Here is a 14,158-nt window from a genome sequence, read left to right on the forward strand (position 1 = left end):
ACGCTCTAATTTAATACGACATTTGCACAGTGCTCTAGAATGACACGTTCCTCTGATCGCTGAAATTAAAATGTGACAATTGAGAACTCCCGTTTCAAAGGGGGGAAAAAACGACTGGTATCGATTGGAGGTCATTTCATTTTTGTTTTATTAGAAACATTTACAATACATCTTGAATCTTGAAAAAATAACAAAGAACCAGAACTAACATGGCGCAGATACAATAATAATAATAATTATAATAATAAAAATGTCTCCAAAAAATGTAATTCACAAAAAAACATGTGCTATAAGAAATAAACCTGCAATATCACATGCCTTGTAGGGCATGGCACACTGTAACAGAGTTCAAAGACTTCTTTATTATTATTTTTTATTTATTTTTTTTCCCATCCATCAAAGTTGACGGTCAGCCACAGAGGGCCGCAGTGGCAGCCCTCCTTCACTGTTCACAGAGAAACCAGAAACTATTGCCAGCTGATGCTGGCCCAAAAACTAATGCACTACAACCACTATTAGACCGGTATGAAACACTTCTACTGTGCTGGAAAAATTGGAAACGCTACCAAAGACAAACTGTCAGACTGCATCGGCCTCTCTGGAAACGGTTGCGAGTTTCACCAGCGAGCGCCACTTCAGTCCCCGACCTCTACATGCAGCAGAAAACGTGCATCATTTTTGCCAAGTTTTTAAAACTGTATCGTGTCTTTTACAAACCAAGAACTTTGAGTTAATTCCTGCGTGTCACAAGCAATCTTTCATCACTAAACGGGGAACCCGGAACGTTGACGTGGGGACTGAAATGGACTTTGTCTGGCTCCAAACTCAAGTCAACTTTCCACTTTCCAAAGAGGCTCCAACTATGAAAATCTACAGAGGAGAAATGGCCCAAGTGTTAGTCAGGCCTGCACCATTTCTCCCATCTAAGTGACCATACAACATACATGCAAACTAGCACGGTAATGAATCTGTTGTGTGTGTGTGTGTGTGTGTGTGTGTGTGTGTGTGTATATGTGTGCATCTAGTTACATAGATCTACTACACAGTGCACTGTTGTCCCCTCCTAGATGCTGCCACTTGAACTTCACCTAGTTAACCCATAAGAGAAAGCTTTGCTCCTTCGTCGTTGATCTCAAACTGTCTGAGTAGCAGATGTAGAAAAAGTATGAATGAAAGTGTGTACAAGTTGTGTGTGGCCCTATTGGCGAGAGGGTCACAGCTGCTCATTCATCCCAAGCGCTGCAGTTGTAACGTGTTTTTTTTTTTTTTTTTTTTTAAACGTTTGATAAGTAAAAGCGAGTTTAGATTACAGAGGAAATGAGTAATGTGTTTCAGTCAGTAACATGGGGTTAGTTGAAGAGGGGAGAAGGGGGTTACAGCAAGCAGCACCACACAAAGAATGCTGATGCAGGAAAAATATAGAATTGAGGCACAAAATTGATGCTCTGTGACTAAAATATCTCCAAATTCTAAAAAATATTATATTATTTTCTGTAATTATTCCATTGTGAATGCACTGGTGTTGAAATAGTGCATGTCTGAAGTTAAAATTTAAGCTACGGAGAACTCTCGCTCCATTCACGTCATTCACCACGAAGTAAACGGACGAAACGCATTCCCGTAACTTTCATAAATAAAACTTCTAAACATCTTTTCTCATTTTTACTTATTAGTAGAAACTGACTTCCCTGTGTTTAGAAATATATTAACTTCTTGTAATTTTAATTAAAAAACAAAATGTCTTGAGGTTACTCATAAATATGTTGCTTCATTTTTTTTTTTTTTACTTTTCATAAATAACATCCAGATACTGACTTTTTTCCTCTGCTTTCTATGAAATAATAACCCATGTTAGCAAAATAGATTTGAGAAACTGTAATATGTTTTTTTTATTCATTTTAAGTTACTTTCTATAAATGTATGTGGAAGAACTCAAATATAGTCTACGTTGAAAAAAAGCTGTTGCAAATTCTGTCCAAAAAACAAACAAACTTAAAGCTCACTTGCAAAACTGACTAAGAGATAAGGAGTGCATTAAGGTTTTTTTGTTCCTTTTTTTTGTTGTTTTTTTTGTTTACATTCAAATGCATTGCTTGCTCAATGTGTGATTTAGACAGGTTGGTACAACTGTTTAAGTGCATCCATTGAAAATAAGGATTTCCTATCACTCCTTAAAAGGGATTCTACATAAATGCATAAAGACCTTTTTATATCAAGAGAAGAAAAACATCAACAGTTTCTACCATTACTATAATAGTAAGCTTAATACAATATTGTAAATAATACTAACAAGAACTTAATGAATCAAATCTCACGGGAGTCGCCCCCACCCCTCTGTACCTCCGCTTGGCTAAAATGTCTTTCATACTGGGTGAGCTGGACAAATGAAACTTACACTTTAGCATAATCTTAAGAATCATAATTAAACTATGTATCACTTAGTTAAACTACACGGTAAATATACGACTTTAAACCAATGCTCACTTTAAGGTCTTAAAGCTTTTTATACACTCCAGGTATCAGGCTGATGAATCCTTTATCTTAACTTTTCCTTTCTGATAAATCTTACCTATTGTACTATATTTTTACTAGCATGCAGTTAAACTTTAGGATACGGCGAATGGCTCTCTGAACTAACGCGTAATCCCGTACGCTGTGAATTTCTGCTGGTTTGTCAGTGTCCGCACGATTCTTTCCATCTACTTGAATTTTCTTTTTTACCTTTTTGTCACAAGATTGGCAAAGTTTAGTTTTTTTCAGAAAGATTAAGAAAATCCCTGAACTGGGGTTTTTTTTTCCTCTTCCCAACAACCAAACTCATAGAAAAACTACACAAAAGACTGAGGAAGTGCCAGGATGTGCTTTAAGCTGCTCTCTTTGGGGAGAAGTAAGTCTCTTAGTGGTGTCTCTGTAGTATTAATCCAACGACACTGAAACACGATATGCCTTCGTTTTCACCGATATCGATTAATTGGGCTTTTGGGTAAACTAACTAGAGATTATTCTTCATTTAGTAAACTCTTATTCTAAAATAAGTTAAATGATAAGTTAGCTCTCCTTGTATTTTTGTTCTTTGGCTATGTCTGACCCTCTTTTTTTTTTTTTTCCTTTCAAAAATAATGCAAATGAAAAGCGGGCGGTGCAAAACAAACAGAGCCAGAACTTATTACAATGTAAACAAAAGTCATCTCAGGATATGCTGTGAGTTCTACGCCTGCCCCGTATAGACTTTAAAAAAGAGCATCAAGTGTAAAAAATCTAAACGTGTAGACAGCGTGTCCCGTCTCACTGCCGTTTGTTCATTCGCTCTGTTTGCGACCAAAGCCCTCACACACGAGCCTGTCCCAAGTTCAGCCAGCAGCTGCTGCTCTTTCACTAACAGGTCAGACCTCGTGCTGTTCGTGCTCCGGACGCTTTTGTCATTTTTACACACAGTGAGATTTCCTCCACGTTGCAGAATCTACAGTTTTCAGTGCTTCTGAGGATTGATTGATTATCCAAATAACAAATGACCCTGATGATGAACACAACAAGAGCAATTACTTATTCCGAAGCTGTCACCAATTCATCACGCCTGTGTTTCTACACTGACATTAATCTATAAGGAGATTGAAGCAAATATAAGACAGAATATACTGTTATTATCCTAATTTTATTTTATTTTTTTTAAAGAACTGAGCCGGCTCCTCTTGTTTATTGTCCCAGTATAGTCCTATTATTGCTTTTCGTCCTAATATACATACAGATTTCTTTCTTCATTAGGGGTTAGCTTAATACACATACTATTCATTTGAGTTTTTATTGGAGATTGGATTTATACATCAGCGACTTCATAATAACGTAGTGTCTGGTTAACTTTTCATCTATATATTTGGATGAAATACTAAGTTTAAATAATATTCTTACACGTATGTATGGATCTATCTAATATACTATTATAGTAAATGGGATGATGGGACGCATATATAAAAGATTTACTCTCCCTAAACTCAAACGTTTTGAATTCCTTACGCTAAAACATCGACACTTTGTAAAAAATAATCCAAAGCTCACTCGAAGCAGGCTTTTGTCTGGATGTTTGTAACTGATACACATACTGTATTTACATAGATGCTCAGAGCGCCTTCCCATTTAAAAGTACTCATTAAGTTGTACAGCGTCTAAACTGGGAGAATCTCCAATAAGCCCTCTCTTCATTAAACCAGTGCAAAACTCGAAACAAAAGTCAACAGCATTGACTGAATGGATGAGAGGTCTCCCAAATTGCCACTAAGTACTACTGTAGTATTAAGAATAACAAGAACCACCATAACACAATGAACAAAAATGATAGGGAATCCTTATGTGCATGTCTTTCAGATTCTATGAAATATATTTCACCATCAGCGGTCGGTTTGGTATTAATCAGATGCGTGTGTTTTGTAATAAGGTGCTTTACTCTGTATTTGATGTAATGTGTTTAAAAAGCCTAATTTCCTGAATCCCTTTAATCCCCCACCCAAGCAGTTTGATTCACATTCTTATTTTTTTCTCCAAAAATAAGTACTTTAAAGGTTGTTTTAGGGAGTAGCAGTAGTATCAAATGTAGGGGTGTAACAATTCTCCAAAATCACGGTTCGGTTCGAGGGCAGATGCCAAAAAACGGGGGGAGGGGGATGGGTTTTTTTCTTTTTGCTAGAGACCATTGGATCACAAAAAACGAAACTAGGCGTTATCAGCTCCACGTGGGCATCACAGTATGGGAAGATGGAGCTGCGACGCGATACTCGTTTGTATCGCACTCTCAGAATTATTACACCCCTAATCAAAGGCCAAAGTTGCTACCTTGTACGCCAAAGTAATGGCAATTATTTCATAAAAAATATTAAGGCAGAAAATAAAACATTTTTAAAAAACAGAATACGAAGTTCAAAGAACAGTGTCATACTGCTTTGAATGTGACGTTGAAAGCTTAGGCCAAACCACTGTGCAACTTGTCCATCCATAAAATCCTAACTATTCTTTGTTCCTACGTCTGACAGATTTCAGGGTTTCCCCCGAGTACAGTGCTTTCCCTGCAGTCCACACCTCATGCGAGTGGTCTGCCTTGTGTGTTGTTCTTTGTTTGTTTTTAAAGGAAAGGCCTTCTGTGGCCTGAAGACACAATTTGATATTTTTAATCGGGTTTTTCTTTTTATTTGAGACGGAAGCCGAGTTTTAATTGTTCTCCGGTGCGATCTGAGAGAGGCCTGCTGAATCACCGTCGTCACCACGCATGGCGCACATGTGACAACAGCTCGCTGAAAGAGTCGAACGATCAATAAAACAGCACGATCTGCAGGGTCTCGTGTTTTTTGGAGCCTACTTCTCTCCTTCTCCAACCAAAATGAAACCCCTCCACCCCCATCATTCAACAGCTTTAATCCCTACCCCCCATCCGCTCTCCTCTAGCCCTCCGAAATCCCCAGGCTGGGGCTAAGGCAGACGCAGAGGGTGTGTAATTTGATTCAGCATGAGTGCTAGTTAAATGGGGCGTTTCCTCTGCTTTTCTGTCAATTACAATTGTCTGATTTCATTCTGGAAGCTTAACACAAGTGAGGGGGGGAGGGGGGCTGAAATCTCGGTGTCCATAGTGAAGGGGCAGTTGCAGGATGTCCCATACAGTAGCGAGCTGACATGGGGAGGGAGCCCAGAGGTAAAGGGGGCGGGGGAGCTTTGTGGAAATTTCGATTTGGACTGGTGCCGTCACACAAACAGGACCCCATCCAAAATTCAGGGAGCTGCAGCTGGATAATGAAGGCAAGGGTGGGGGGTAAAATCTGTGTTTTGCAGGTGAACATTTTCAAATTGTGTCACATCAACAGTAAAAACGTGTTACTGTCGTGTCTCCCGATAACTGTAGATTTTTTTTTTTATTTCTCTCCTTAGCCTCCCCTTATTTCACAGGCGCTGCCAGATTCAGCATTCAAATTTTGTGTGTGTGTGTTTTGGGACAAAAGAGTCCCCCCTTTTCCTCACTGGGGATGGCTCGGAGCAGCAGAAACGGAGAGGAAAAGGGGGGCGGAATGGGCAAGGGGGAGTGGAAGACGGGGGGCCCTCTTCACCCAGCTGCACGCGGACCGTCCAGCCCCCTCTGTGCTGGCTAACATCGGGGTGGGGTGGTAAGGGGCTTGCCGCGGGACCCTGCCACACGGTCCGCACCTGGACCAGCCCATTTGCCTAATTATGAATGAGTGGATCCAGGCCGTGTCCGAGCTTTCTGCAGCCCACGCTGTTACCGGGCCCAGACAATACACCTCGCTCAGAGAGACGCCTTCGAAAGCAAGCGATCGAACTGTAAGAAGGGGGAGACATGAAAGCCACTCCCAAAGAAAAGGGAGAAAGAAAAGGGGGCTAGGCGAGGCCTCGAACTCGGGGTCACAGCCACAGTGTGTCATGAAACACCTGCTCCTGTACAGCTTTGCTAATTACAGGGGAGACAGCAGGCCCCTCAGAGCTCGCACATAATGCTGTTAGCGGAGGGCACGAAGAGTGGGGATTACTGACTCGGGACTCTGTATTTTACAGTGTCAACTATTTTAATGTGCTGCTGATTAAGGGAACACTTTTACAATTTTTACTCGGCTTCTGTCCACATGCTAATTCTCTTCCTTATTTACAGTGAAACGCTCGTTGACTGGAGCTCGCGTTTTGTCCTACATTGTTCGGCCAAATGACCACCACAAAACAAAGCGCGGTTAAGGTGGCTTTGAGACAAGTCCATCGGGGAGACGGATATCGAGAAGCAGCCAACTGGATGAATTCCAAGGCTTTCCGCCTCACAAATTAAATCAGTGCTTTAAGCCAACCAAGGAACCACATGCTTTTCAAGTGCCACGAGGAGCAAGCATTACTGAATCTTTTCAACAAACTGCAGTGGCCAAAGTTTAATCAATGGCTACTGGAAAGAGACTTTTACTGATACTTTGTACAGCCTTCATCCATCTCTGTGATTAATGACGCCGATAAAATTCCACCAATTAGTATAAATAAATCATGTAACGAGCTATCCCTTTTTTTTTAGGATTATCTGGTTTCTAAGACTCTAAAATAAAAGTCTGCTTTTTGTTTCTTTTGACTAGAACCAATCTATTCACATTTTCATTTTTGCCAAAATATTTTGGACCAATTATATCAAATCACAATCACAGTTCGAGGCTGAATTCACCTTCACATCTGCTCCAGAAATTTCAAGGTATGATTGACAATCCTATTTTAGACCAAGATGATTGTAAGGTGCAATGAGAAATCTTTTTTTTTTTTCCTTCTAATAACAACAGTGAGTTTCTGGGTTAGTCGGGTGCAGACTGGGTACCTCAACAATCATCTTCCTCCTTCAATATAAACCCACTTCACGGTAAAATAAAAAATTTGAATAATAAAATGTTCACATTACTGTCTACCTCTGCCTTCACTGTGATTCATGAATGAAAAACAGCAGCAGTCAAAAAACTGAAAATGCAAGGTACTATACTTCTCTTATAAACAAAACTTTTATAAAATATATATGCATATATATATATAAAAGAAAAACTTAAAAATATTTCTTATACTTTTTAGTAAAGCAAGCAGTGCCTTCTAAAATATCTGCTTGATTGTTTTTAAATTTTCTGAAAAACCAAAATGTGTATTATAATAATAATCATAATAACAGTAAATAATTATTGAACAAACACTGACAAAACTAATGATAAAAACTGACATGGTTCCTTAAGAGAATATCCGGATGGCCTGTGTGACCTGGGTGTGGCACACTGGGCACTCCGGGTGGTTGAGCTCACAGATTCGGATGGCACACTCCATGCAGAAGAGGTTGTGGCCACAGGGCACCAAGGCAGCCGTCACTTTGCTCTCAAAGCAGGTCATGCAGTCCCGCACAGTGGCCGGCGGCGAGTCCGGCACTGGCAGACGGCCTGGAAAGCCTTCGCCGGCTGAGGTGGGCTCGCTGTGGGCGCGGCGGGCCTGGGCGTGAGGTGAGCCGGATATGGGCACAATGCTGGTGACTGAAGAGTTGTTGGTGGTTCCGCCTCCACAGGACTCGGGTAAGCCAGGGGAGAGTCTGGTTAGGGGCAGCGGGAGGCCTCCGAAGCTTTTGGAGCGCTGCTGGGCGTAGAAGGCCACCTGTTTGGGGTAGTCGGGGTCACCCCAGCTCTGGGTACCGTCAGATCCAAAATAAGAGCAGGGCTTCTCTCCAGAGCTGGAGAAGTTGCCTTTGTTGTAGATCCCCCCTCCCTCGCTACCTCCTCCCCCTCCTCCAACCATGGCATCTGAGAAGTTTTGGCGGTAGCTGCTGGTGAGTGGCTTGCGCTGGCCCCCCTGCAGCCCCCACACCTGCTGTAGCCGGCTCTCCAGACCACCGCTGCTGCCCGCCGGGCTGCTTCCACCATTCGGGCCCAGACAGTCATTCTCGTTGTTGTGGTCGTGCAGGCCTCCCGTTCGAAAGGCGATATGTGCTTCGATCTCCTCGCGGGCCCGCTCAGCGTTACTCGGGGAGCCTGTGATCTCAAAGACCGGGTCGCGGTCTCGACTCGGAGTGACAATGTAAGTGCAGGTCTGCTGCTGGATGCGTTTTATGGTGGAGCCTTTAGGCCCCACCACCAGCCCGACAACACGGTATGGCACTCTCACCTGAATGGTGGTCTGACCTGGCAAAGGTGTGGGCGGGGAGCCGCTAAAAGACACTCCCAGCTTGTTGCGGGACGCCCGTAGCATGGAGAAGTGCTCTGCAGCAGAGATGATTTCACGACGGGCCAGAGCAACGTCCTCCTTGCGGCCAGTGATTAAGAACACAGGTTCCTCTCCTCTGACGGGGGTTTTGATGTAGGTGTTGGTCTTGGCCCGCAAGGCTTTGATCTTGCAACCTGCAGAGACACCAACATACATTTTAAAATGAGTAAAGACACGCCGGCTCAATTCGAGGACACAAATCAAGTTAAAAGGGTTACAACCAGGAACACACTTGATCAGCCTGAGCTGAAAGAAATGCTCGTCTCTGCTATGTCCAGTGAAAATTCTGATGTTTGAGCTGCTTATGACCACTTTAACCTAATGTCTTGGAGGCCAAAGCAAAAGCTGAGTAATTACCAGGATTTATGAGAGTTCAAGGGTGTAATCATTAGTGTCTTTATTGAGAGGGCCATTTTATTTGCACTACAACAAAACTTACTAAGACGCATGGTGCAGGCACCGGCCAGCGTGGACACGGCTGTGGCAGATGCCATGTGTTTTCACTGTACTGGTGAGCAATTACTTTCTGACCTCTCCTTGAACTTGTTTCCAGACAATACAGACAACCCACATATGCTTCATTTTTGGGCCACTTATTGCTCTGCATTGGTCCTGTTTCTGATCAGCGTGGAATAGTTTACTCTGTTAAATGCTTTTAAGGCAGACTCTTAATGTGAAAGAGTGCAGGTTAATGTCATTTCAGGACGAATCACCTGACAATGTAATGGGACAGAGGAGGATACAGGCATATAATAAATCAGTAATTATTTAGGAGGATTGCCAGGAACACCTGAGGTCAAGAAGACAATGGTAAGAGAAGACACAGCAGTTCTGTTTGGATTACACCTCATTAACCTCACACAGGTTTGTATTCAAACTCTGCCAGCTTCCTCATTAAGATTTCTTCCTTTATTGACACATTAAATGTGCTTTCCTTGTGTCACTGTGGCTCTCTGGACAACATCATATTTAAAAAAGAAAAAACGCCCTGATCTCACTGTAACAGAGTCCAGGTGCTTCAGAGCTCGCAGCGTGTCATAACCAGCTGAATAGCACAGCAGCAGGTATCAAAAGGTTTAAAGACACCTGAAGGTGAAGCAGAGTATCTCCCTAATGCTACTACACTGACCCACTTTGTTCAGGGGCACTGGCTTCCCAGGAACCGCTGGTACACGCAGAAGGGTGGTGATAACATTCCTCATGCCCCAAATTTGAACATGCACTCTGCGGTCATTGCCCGGCGTTGGCCTAACAGACCTGCTCCTGGCACGAAAGGCTCAAAGAACAATTCTTTCTCTCAAACTAGATTTTAAATTTTAATTAGCTGAAATTGATGTCTCGATGAAAGAAACGTATGTAAACAAAGAAGGCAAAAGCCAATTAATCACACCCAGAAATTAAGGTCGCTGTGAAGAAACGTAATTTTCAGCTGCATTAGCAGTGAAGTGTGATTCAAAACAAAGCCACCTGTGATCTGACGAGCTCCAGCGTAAGGTGGAGAATCAATGCCTGTGCCTCTGACAGGAGAAAACAATCATACCCACCCCTTTCTCCAAGACAGGATGCTTCGTTTGCCAGATTCACCAGACGGGCTCTGAGCGGAAGGGGGTGTGTATGTAGTGCCAGCTAACGAAGGGCCCAGATCAAAAGCAGCTCATCTCAAATTCCCCCCACCCCAAATCAGCACTTCTTCCTGGTCTAGGCTAAAGGGCCCTCTTGCTGCACTTGTGCACACTGGATCCACCCTCTGTCTGTCTTCGGTTAGCCCATTAAAATTCAAAACTTACACTTCAGGGTAAAGAATGGGAGCCGACATGGGAGATGTGGGGGGGCTCAGCAGCACACACTAAAGCCACGTTACTACAGCAGCGAAGCAAGAAAGGGGAGTGTCAGTGAAAGGAGCTATCACAACTCCTGTTTGTTTTTGTTGGCAGATAAATCGGGATTTGCTGATGGGACCTCACCCACCCTGCAGTCATTGTGCTCCTCTCTCCATCCAACCCCCTGATTTCTCCCCTATCCTGACAGACAACCATGTGGCATTGAGAGTGTGCAGTGAAGTGGGGCTCATGAGGAGTCCCTTGTGTTGAGCTCCAAGGCGTGACTCCCATTCAGCTTTCAGATGCCGTACCCCCACCCCCCCACTCCTTGTTTCTCCCTGCCCCTCTCACCCATGGGTTCATCACAGCAGTTACCAATGAGTGCTCCATATGAACACCAGGGTCCCTCCTTTTTTTCCTTTGTTTTTTTAAACTTAAGTTCAGGCTTGTTTGCAACTACACAATGAAAAAAGCATGTATGCAACCAAACAACCGCACAACTGCAAATAACCACAAACAATATCAATATTCTGCTTTTTCCCCCTCCAAAAAACAAAGAAGGATTCCCACCTTCGGGTGCAACTTCTCGCTGAGTCACCCCTTTAAGACGATCCCGTGTGCCAAGCAGCAACACTGTGTTAATGCGCCCCTCCCCTCATCCCCCGACTCACACCTTTGTTTGACAGCTGCTGTCATTCAACTTCAGCTCTTTGTTCAAGAAAAAACCTCCAACTGTAAGAAAAAAAAACCTGCAACGTGTCTGGAATTGAACTTTCCAACTCCCTCATCTGAGGAAAAAGAAAACCCAAAAAACAAAAACGGTGACCACGCTTCGCTCTATTGTCCAATTGTGTCACTGGGGCAGTGCGCAACATAAACAACGAGCAGAATAAATTTAGAAAGGAAGAGGGGGGAAAACATCCACTCGATTTTTGAGGCCAGATGTGTAATTTCGCTGATTTTCCTGGCCATCGGCTCGCGCCGAGAGACATTCTTGTGTACACCAGGCGCACGTTGCCTTTTTGAACAGTCTGGCGCGTCTCAGACGACAAAGGAAGCAAGTGCTCTCCCTGCTCCAGTGTGTGTCTGTGCGCTGACATTGATGGCGTGGATGTAGAATAATTCGCCCGGGAGGGAACGGGTCTCTCTCCTGCTCTCTCCCTCTCGTGCAAATTTAGTCCAGAAAAACGAGGCTAAAGCTGCGAAACGCCTCGTTTCCGACTCTAATCATGAGTGCACGAGAACTTGTAACAATATAAGCAGGAAAAGTGGGAGGCTGGCTGATGTCTCGGGGGAGTAGGGAAAAAACACACACACACACGCACACACACACACACACACAGACACACCACTCCCTTTTCTTTGTCAAATAACACCAGGTAACAGTTGGAGAACAAACAACAAAGCACACGGGGACGCACGGCGGGGCGCATGCACTGCTGTCTGATAAAAGCTCAAGTTTGGAGGGAAAATGACCCGCGAGCCAGCGGTTTACCTTGTCTCCCCACTATCTCGGCCACATGTTCAGAGCTGGGCACTGGGACGCATTCTGTTATGTTGCAGCCTCGTCCTTTCGTCTCACTTGAGGAGCTCTCGTACAGGGCGCACAACTTGCTCTTGCCTTGCAGAATCGCCGTGTCCCCGCCGCCGACGCTGTTCGTGTGGTTGTGGTGGTTGTTGTTATTGTTGCTCCGGTCCTGTACTCCTGTTGTTGGGGCTCCGCCGCCGTCCTCGCCTTCCCCGAGCCCCAGCAGAGACAGCTGGCCCAGCGCGACCCTGAGGGCACGGGAGTCGTCTTCCTCCTCGTCGGGCGGCACAAGGAGACCCTCGCTTCCGAAGCCGGAGCCGGCCAGATCCCTGCCGTAGCCCCCATTTTTCTCCATGATCCCTGCTAGAACCAGCAGGCTAGGCATGGCTAACAAAAGAGTGTGTGAGACAAAGACAGGGGAAAGAGACTGGAGAAACAGCACCCGTGCCGCCTCCTCCTCCTCGCCCCCTCCTCCTCTCGATTCCCCCCTTTGCGCTAGCCCCTCCCATAGACCGGCCCCCTCTCTCTCTATCCGCCAGACTCTCGGTACAGTAGTCTCTCTCCGAGCTCCGGGCAAACGGGACACAAGGCCGTCTGCACACAGATGGGGCTGGGCGATGCTTTGCTCCACCCAGTCTGGTTTACACAGCTTCCCCTCCTCGCCGAGACAAAACGAGCCGCCCTCCCGTTGTACCATTCAGTCTCAGGTTCACGAACATGTGGCAGCTCGCGTTCCACGCAGAAAGCAGAAAGAAAGAGACTCGGCTCCTCATTGCCTCACAACCCCGCACTGCAATCACATGAGCGGAAAGGTACGGCTCCGGAGCCGCAGTGTAGCCCGAGAGCCGCATTTTTGTTTGGCCACTTATGTAAGGACGGGCAGCCGGGATGTAAACAGTTGCGTATTAAAAGGTGCGGGCACAGTGCGCACATGGCGCTCAACGGATGATGTCAACTTTATGATGAGGAGGTTTTAGAAAAAAGCGGCGGCATCTGAGATGAATTTAAGGAGTTGGTGGCATTTTTCTTTTCTTTTTGGGGGGGGAGGGGGTCCGCCCACCTCGGTGTAGCCGTGCTTTGCGGCAGGTCACCGCGCTGTTGTCTCCGGCGCCGTTGCGCATGAGGATGTTATGTAGGCTATATAGGAGGCGCGGGGGGGGGGGGGGGCGTCTGTTGGGGGGTGAGGAGAGGGAGTTGTCAGACAGGCGTTGCAGACCCTATGCAGTGGGGGGAACATGAGAACAGCATTTCCCCTTGTGTTGTTTTTAAAGCACGGAGCCGCCGCGAACAAAGAACCGCGCCGACTCCCCAAGATGTCCTCGACTGAAGCCACGCCGACGGCTCGCTTGTAGCTCGGCGCAGCACAAAGATCCCAACTGCAGCGATAGGAAATCAAATCATTATCCCTGAAACTGAAATCACAGCCCACGTGATCGGTTTCCTCCCTCCTTTGTGAAGGTTTCATGTTTCACTCAAGGTTCAGCAAAGTACCTGCAACTTCAGTTAATTCGATTGAGGCTGAAAGCAGATTTTTTTTTTTTTTACAGATATCCACAGTAAACAAGCCAATGAGATGAGTGGGAACCCGTTTAGATTTATAATTATTTTATTGCAAAGTTCTACGTTGCTGTTTAAGTTGTGTCAGTTGTTGGTGTCTGAATCGCGGTACAGTGCTGAGCAGCAACTGATGTCCATGTTTTCAGCTTCCTCAGAGTGTCAGTCTAACTCAGGCTGTCCTTACCATCTGTGCATATATGGGCTGTACAGTGAGGATGTGTTGCGTAAGGCTACCTGAATGACAAAGCGAACTATGGGGATGTTTGCTCTTCTGCTTTATTTCCACTCCACAATAATTTATTTGTAATTCAGATCTTTGGCCTGTGGGTTCATGGCAAGTTCAGGTTCAGCACTTGAAAATACAAGAAACAGCTGATGGGTAAAATTCCAGTGAAGTCTGTTGATGTGTCTAATAGTTTTCCCACTGTGGAGATTATTCTGCATTTAACCCCAACCATTAATGTACTGTTTTCTTATTCTCCATCGTTCATGGTGTTTTCCCAGACTG

The 14,158-nt window shown here is 44.8% G+C and overlaps 1 protein-coding gene across 1 annotated transcript; it reads right to left on the minus strand.

Moving 5' to 3' along the window:
• Positions 1 to 130: 130 nt before the first annotated feature.
• On the minus strand, positions 131 to 13,103 carry mex3a (mex-3 RNA binding family member A). The gene is made up of 2 exons (XM_026184748.1): positions 12,061 to 13,103; positions 131 to 8,879 (listed from the first exon to the last, which is right to left on the minus strand). The coding sequence occupies exons 1-2, from the start codon at positions 12,788 to 12,790 to the stop codon at positions 7,729 to 7,731; spliced, it is 1,881 nt and encodes a 626-aa protein (XP_026040533.1). The 5' UTR covers positions 12,791 to 13,103; the 3' UTR covers positions 131 to 7,728.
• Between the last annotated feature and the right edge of the window lie 1,055 nt (positions 13,104 to 14,158).

Source organism: Astatotilapia calliptera, chromosome 11 (assembly GCF_900246225.1).
Source record: "Astatotilapia calliptera chromosome 11, fAstCal1.2, whole genome shotgun sequence".
Taxonomy (NCBI): domain Eukaryota; kingdom Metazoa; phylum Chordata; class Actinopteri; order Cichliformes; family Cichlidae; genus Astatotilapia; species Astatotilapia calliptera.

Bases quoted from the DNA above. Each gene is read 5' to 3' on its own strand.
- mex3a (XM_026184748.1), bottom strand. From the start codon at position 12,790: ATGGTACAACGGGAGGGCGGCTCGTTTTGTCTCGGCGAGGAGGGGAAG. The intron at 8,880-12,060 runs GTAAACCGCTGG...GTGTCTCTGCAG, and splicing joins CGAGATAGTGGGGAGACAAG to GTTGCAAGATCAAAGCCTTG.